Here is a 7464-nt window from a genome sequence, read left to right on the forward strand (position 1 = left end):
GTTGCTCGTCTTCTATCTCACAGGCAGCCGTCAAGGACGACGATAAATGTGAGCGAAATTGTCCGCGAAATTACTAATCGGGGTTCTTGAGTCGACTGTTATCATGGCTTGTGGAGTGTCAAAACCTTTCGAATGTTTTTGTTATCTACCTGGGAAAGGTGATTGGTACCGTTTTACAAAGTTAGAGTGCGAGGAAGTACCGTTTTGTGGACGTATAAAGCGCGTAGTTTCACATCGAGGTCAGCTGTACGCCATTTTCGACAGAATTTATAAATCAAAATGTTATGATCCAGATTTAAATCACTGGTATCCAGCGCCCTGGGCAAAAACGCGGGATCCACACGTAGTATTAATTGAAGAGGGCCAAATTGTTGACGAGGTTTTGTTTGTCAAAAACGAAGTGTGTTTCATTTCCGAATTTCTTATTCGAGGCTACGAGACCACGCCCGGCAACCTTTGTAAATACAATCTTGAGTCAAATTCAATTTCTTAACCACTGCATTGGGTTAAAAGACAATCTTCTTGCCTGTGATAAGTACATCTTCGCTATTGGAGGATATATGCTATTGGAAGGCAATGAATTTTCAGTCCGTTCAGAGGCCGCTCGATTTGACACGGTTGAAAATAAATGGGAGGCAATTGCACCCATTCAAGAAGCGAGATTTTACGCTTTTGGCATGGTGGCAAACAACAAGATTTTCATTGGGGCAGGAGTTGGTAAAAACAGCAAACATCTGAAAACCTGTGAAGTGTACAACATGTTGGTAGACGAGTGGCAGTCCATAGCAAATTTGACGGTTCCTCGTCAGCAAGGCAACATGGTATTGGTCAATGAAACGCTGTACGTTCTGGATGGGTATTCGCAGGGTTTGTTCTCCCCCTTAGTTGAGTGTTACGACCACGAGGAAGACCGGTGGAACGAGAAGACTCTGATACCTTCCTCCAAGGAAATAAAATGTCGCTCTTTTACGTTCAAGGCGACTCATCTAAATGTTTTCAAAGAATCTTTGAATAACCTGAAAGTCCCTGGAGACATTGGCAATGAAATGAAAAGTTAAACACAGTATCGAGCAAATCTTGTGGTGCTAACAGCCTACAAGCTGTTCAGTCAGCGGTTGATCGTTTCAATGGCATGAAACAAAAATGACCACTCTGCTAGCAGTAACAGACAGTTTGATGTCGCGCAAAATATCGTTCCCAACAAACATTGCCTGTTGCTATCAGTATCTAGTTAGTCTCAAGAACTGAGGAGATAGATCATTCCAAAAAACAAATAGTATTAATCCCGTTTTTATTGTTTTTATTTTTTTAAATAAACACTATTAAGTTATAATCAGAAATAGAAGGTTAAGGTTACAGTATACCTTCAGATCGGCAATTTTCTTCAAATTTGGATTTTTGGTTCAAAGTAATGGTCGAAGAGTAATCTCTAATTTCTGAAAACAAAATTGAAAAAAACTCAATATTGGCGGAGAAATGGAGGTTTTACGTTACGGCCGGAAGTAAAAGTTCCCTCTTGATTGACAGCCCTATAACGTGTACGCAATCAACCGAGACTACTTTCGCGGGAATATATGGATACCACGAATTGGCTGGCTACTCAGATCCAAGCATTTTTCGTATTAAATGTAATTCTATTAAGTTATAAGTAAACATGGACCACGGAAAACTCTGTTTACCAGTTCGAAAAAGCGAATAACGAATGAAAACACATCAATGAGTGAAGAAGCGAAAGTTGGCCTCACGGATGAAGCTATAGCTATCGTATCAAGCGGGCAAAAAGATCGAGTCAAGAGTAGAGAAAGATTCTGTAAAAGTTTGGGAACTCGACAGCTATAACAGCGACGTGTACATTGACTCTTTTGTTGAGTCCGATACCGATGAATCGCTGTAACGATATTATGTAATAAGGCCTGGTCGCCCAGCGCTTTAGTCAGAATCGACCACGAGTTAAATTGTGTTGACCTGTTGAGCCAGGAATTACAGAGCCTTTACAAAGCTGTCGTCCTTGTTATTTAAACCTTAAAGCTCATTACATGGTGTCAGAAGAGTGGTTACCTTGGATTTACACACAAAGATTCGCGTGAACTCGTGAACGCCACGAACTAACAAACCCGAACAAGCTTACCTAGAAAACCAACATGGCCGCCGCTTCATTTGGTTTGCCTCCACCGGAGCCTCTACAACTCCAGCAAGGGAACACAGCCCAGAAGTGGAAGAAATTCAGACAGAAATGGAGCAATTATGAAATAGCAACCGGCGTAGCACAGAAAGATGAACCAACACGTGTCGCGACTCTACTTACCGTAATCGGCGAAGAGGCTGTCGATGTTTACAACACGCTCACGTGGGATGAAGAAGGCGACGAGCTCAAAATTGAAGAAGTCTTGGAGAAGTTCGAGCTGTTTTGCAACCCGAGGAAGAACACTATCTATGAACGCTATGTTTTTGTCTCGAGAAATCAAGACAGTGGTGAGTCCATCGACCACTACGTGACTGTATTGAAGAACTTAGCGGACACTTGTGAATTTGGAGCACTCAAAGAGTCGCTTATCCGCGATCGGATCGTTTTTGGAATACGAGACTCCTCAGTAAGAGAACGACTCCTGAGAGATGCAAAGCTAACCTTGGAAAGTGCAACCGAGAAAGTCAGGTCAGCCGAGCTCACTCAAATCCAACTGAAGCAAATGGCAGCAGACAAAACAACCGATGAATCAATTAGTGCCATTAACACTGAGAAACCGCCTGAAAAACAGCCTAGTAAATTACCTGTGATTGATTGCAAATTTTGTGGCAGAAGACATCCAAGAAACAAGAATCTTCGCCCTGCATATGGTTCAAAGTGCCAGAAGTGTGGTCTAGCAAACCATTTTGCAATAAAGTGCAAAACAAGGGAAACAAGACCACCGAAAACAGGCAAACGACTCCACCTGGTTGAAATAGAAGATGATACTAAAGACGAATTCGCTATCGACATGGTCACTCACAAAATCGGAGCACTGCACACCGAGAGTAATGATAAAGTTGCAAGTCAGTTGTTTGTGACGATGATGGTAAACGACAATGCATATGTCAAATTCCAGCTTGACTGTGGAGCAACCTGTAACCTTCTACCACTGAAGGACTATGCAAAAGTTATGGGAGATCCTGATGACCTCTATATTGAGAAAAGCAAGGCCAAGTTAACCATGTACAACGGAGCCGTTATGTACCCAGTGGGGAAGTGCAAGCTCAAGTGCACGAGAGATGGCTCGTCCCATGTCCTTGAGTTCCAAGTTGTTGACGGAGATGTGAGACCACTTCTGAGTGCAGAAACATGCCAAAGGTTGAATTTCTTAAAAGTGCTGGTGAAAGACTCCTTCCATCATGTGGATACAGTGACTCAAGACAGCCAGTTTACACCATCAACGTTGAAGACAGTCATTGATGATGACCTCTTGACAGAGTATGCAGATGTTTTTGAAGGCCTTGGATGCCTCGCAGACCCTTACCACATAGAGATCGACCCAACAGCACAACCAGTGATACACCCACCCCGCAAGGTACCTGTTACCCTAAGAGAGCCATTAAGACTGGAATTGGAAAGAATGGTAAATGAGAACATCCTGGCCCCAGTGAGCGAAGCAACAGATTGGGTATCAAGTATGGTTACAGTGGTCAAGCCCAACAAGCTCAGAATATGTATCGATCCTAAAGATCTAAACAGAGCCATCAAGCGGCCTCACTACCCTCTCCCTACTGTTAAAGAAGTTGCCACCAGTCTAAGCAAAGCAAAGGTGTTCTCTGTACCTGATGCCAAAAGTGGGTTCTGGCAGGTGCCGCTAGATGACGCTTCCAGCAGACTTACGACCTCTAATACCCCATTTGGTCGGTACCGCTGGTTGCGCATGCCCTTTGGCATCTCCTCAGCACCCGAGGAATTCCAGAAAAGGATGAATGATACCTTTGGAGATATTAAAGGCACTGCAGTGATTGCTGATGACCTTTTGGTGTACGGAGAAGGTGACGACATGGAGACTGCCACCTCAGATCATGACAAGAACCTAAGGATCGTCCTTGAAAGAGCCAGAGAGAGAAATCTCACCCTCACCAAAGACAAAGTCCGCTTGAGACTTACTGAAGTACCTTACATCGGCCATTTGCTTACAGCCGATGGACTGAAACCAGACCCAAAGAAAGTAGAGGCAATCCTGATGATGCCAAAGCCCACTGATGTAAAGTCAGTAAAGAGGTTCCTGGGAATGGCAAATTACCTCTCAAAGTTCTTGCCGCATTTGTCCACAGTCACGGAACCACTGAGGCGACTAGAAGACAAACATGTTGAATGGCACTGGAATGAAGTCCACGAAAGAGCCTTCACAGACGTAAAGCAACTCATCACTAATCATCCCGTGCTACGCTACTATGATGTGTCAAAAGAGGTCACCCTGCAGTGCGACGCATCTCAATCAGGTCTTGGGGCCGCTCTGTTGCAGGAGGGCCAGCCAGTAGCTTTCGCATCAAGGGCGCTAACAACCTCAGAGAGAAATTATGCTCAGATTGAGAAGGAACTTCTCGCGATTGTACACGCGTGCGAGCGGTTTGATCAGTACCTGTTCGGCCGAGAGGTCACCGTCGAGACTGACCACAAACCCCTGGAGGCTATACTAAAGAAACCACTACTCACAGCCCCAAAGAGACTCCAGCGAATGATGATGCGCTTGCAGAACTACCAGCTTAAAGTTGTCTACAAAAAAGGCCAAGAGATGTACATCGCAGACACCTTGAGCAGGGCATACCTACCCTTACCAAACCATATCTCACCAAATGAACTAGAATTCATTCGATCTGTAGAGGAAGTCGACATGACCAAACATCTTGCTGTGACCAGAGAGCGTCTCGCAGAATTTCAACAGAAAACAAAGGATGATGCAGTCCTGCAGCAGCTGAAGCAGACTATTGAGCTGGGGTGGCCAGAGAGAAGAGAAGCAGTCCCTTCAGAAATCCGTGCATATTACTCTTACCGAGATGAACTGACAGTACAAGATGAAATACTCTTCAGAGGGAACAGAGTCGTAGTGCCAACAGCTATGAGATCTGAGATGCTAAAGAAAATCCACGCAAGCCACATTGGCATTGAGGGCTGCCTTCGGCGAGCAAGGGAAATCCTGTATTGGCCTGGAATGACTTCAGCCATCAAGGACTGTGTCTCTTCCTGCGGGACATGCAATTCACTTCGCATGGAACAACCCAAAGAGCCCCTCATGCCACAGAAAGTACCCGACAGGCCCTGGTCAAAGGTTGCGGTGGATCTGTTTACACTGGATAAGACAGAGTATGTCATTATAGTGGATGACTACTCCAACTTCTTTGAGTTACGAGCCCTGTCCGATACGAGAGCTTCGTCAGTAATTACAAGTCTGAAATCGCAGTTTGCCAGACACGGCATCCCCAACACAGTCAGAAGTGATAATGGTTCTCAATTCTCCTCATCAGATTTCAAAACATTTTCTCAAGAATGGGACTTCGAGCATATCACTTCCTCTCCATACCATGCTCGATCAAACGGCAAAGTCGAGAATGCAGTTAACACGGCCAAACGAATCCTCAAGAAAGCAAAGCTAGACCACAAAGATCCCTACCTGGCTCTTCTCGACTGGAGGAACACTCCAACCGAAGGGCTCGATTCCTCCCCAGTACAGAGGCTGATGGGAAGGAGAACCAGGACTCTCCTCCCAACTTCAGCAAGATTATTGAAACCCAAACTTCCAAAGCCTGTCAAGAAACTCATAACAAAGAAAAGGCAGAAACAAGCACATTACTACAACAGAGGGGCCAAACTACTAAAAGAGCTCAAACCTGGAGATATAGTAAGAATGAAGCCAGATCCATAAGATCGAACAAAGCTGTGGAAGAAAGCAACATGTCTCCAGGAAGTTGCGCCAAGATCCTATGAAGTAGTCATCGAAGGGAAGAGATACAGGAGAAACAGAAAGGATTTGATGGCGACCCAAGAGAGTCCTGCAATCGATAGCCACGTAGAGGAACCAGATGAGCCACTCCCGTCGGACGACCAGTCCCAGAGAGTCATTGACCCAGTTCAGCCAGGCACGCCTTTACCTGCCCACACAACTCCAGAGCGACCAGGGACCCCTCAAAGGCCGCCAGAGATCCCACAGCCATCTGAAAGAAGATCCACCAGAGGGCGTTTAATTAGGACCCCAATCCGTTTCAAAGACTACTGCCCACCCTGAGGGGTGCAGTCAAGCAGAACTGTAACTTTGTTGTGTTTTCCATTTGAACTATGTTAGGATGGACTTTGTGCAGGACATTTAAATTTGCCTTTGTGGACATCTTTCATTCTTTATTTTACAGACTTAATCGTGATATTGTTTTATTTGTTGCCACTTGGAGTTTGTGTCATGTTGTATTTAAGAAAGAGGAGGATGTAACGATATTATGTAATACGGCCTGGTCGCCCAGCGCTTTAGTCAGAATCGACCACGAGTTAAATTGTGTTGACCTGTTGAGCCAGGAATTACAGAGCCTTTACAAAGCTGTCGTCCTTGTTATTTAAACCTTAAAGCTCATTACAATCGCCCAACTCATTGAGATCCATTGGAATATTATCCATGCACATTTGCTCCGCCGCGCTTTCTTTTGTTCAGTTTGTTCTCGTCGCCCAGCCACTCTAGCGTTCGTATCCTTTTTCGTCTTCCCCATTTTGCCAGACCAGCTTCAAGAAAAACCGAGCTACAGAAAAATTATCTCTCCGCCTTGAGCGCATTGCGAAACACAAGGGTTTTTTCGAGATTCACGCGTAAATTTCACCGCGAGTCAATGGTAATAAATTTTCCAAGCGCTGATTGGCTCAGTGATCTGAGAACCCAGTTGAAGGCGTTTCTAGGCGGAGTTTGTTTGCGAAGCAAGAGATTTTTCTTAGCGCTGTTTTCTCGAATAAATTTTTTCGCTTGAAGCAGACACTTTAAAGAGTTACAACTCAAAGGGGATTTGTTTGATTGCCCTCAAATTTGGACAGTAGCTAGATTAACATATAAAAACCAAAAACGTGTCTGCGAATTGTTTATTTCGAAATATTTTTTCTCCGAGAGCAATTTTTGTACGATCACTTCACATTTTTTAAATCCTATTTTGAAAATGTTCTGTAACTTTTTACTGCAATTGAATATGGCAAAACGCAGACACGCTTTTTAGCGCTTTTGTCCTGAAACCGAGGAAAAAAATAAATTGGCGAAAAACAAAATTCGCTTTGACTTGTAGCTTCCAAAAGGTGATTAGGACGCTCGCATTTAGTGGCCGTGAGAAAATCGGCACTTCATTTTATTTCAAAATTTTTGGTATGGTTTGATAGCCAGCTCTATAAGCTTTAATTTGATATAGGGGTTTAGGTATCTACAGCTTAAACCGGACGCGCTACATCGCTTGGACGTGAGACACCCCTGAAGGTATACGGTAACCTTAAGA

At 44.3% G+C, this 7464-nt stretch overlaps 1 protein-coding gene across 1 annotated transcript in view; it reads left to right on the plus strand.

Annotated features, from left to right (window-relative positions):
* The window catches only part of LOC145469714 (E3 ubiquitin-protein ligase TRIM45-like), a 322349-nt gene extending 320467 nt beyond the window's left edge, over window positions 1-1882 (plus strand). Inside the window, exon 2 of the mRNA XM_081453498.1 lies at window positions 1353-1882. Coding sequence (XP_081309624.1) covers window positions 1353-1412 — 60 coding nt within the window. The 3' untranslated portion in view covers window positions 1413-1882. The remainder of the gene's footprint in view (window positions 1-1352) is intronic.
* The last annotated feature ends 5582 nt before the right edge of the window (window positions 1883-7464 follow it).

This window comes from Orbicella franksi, chromosome 15 (genome assembly GCF_964199315.1).
Source record: "Orbicella franksi chromosome 15, jaOrbFran1.1, whole genome shotgun sequence".
NCBI classification, from domain to species: domain Eukaryota; kingdom Metazoa; phylum Cnidaria; class Anthozoa; order Scleractinia; family Merulinidae; genus Orbicella; species Orbicella franksi.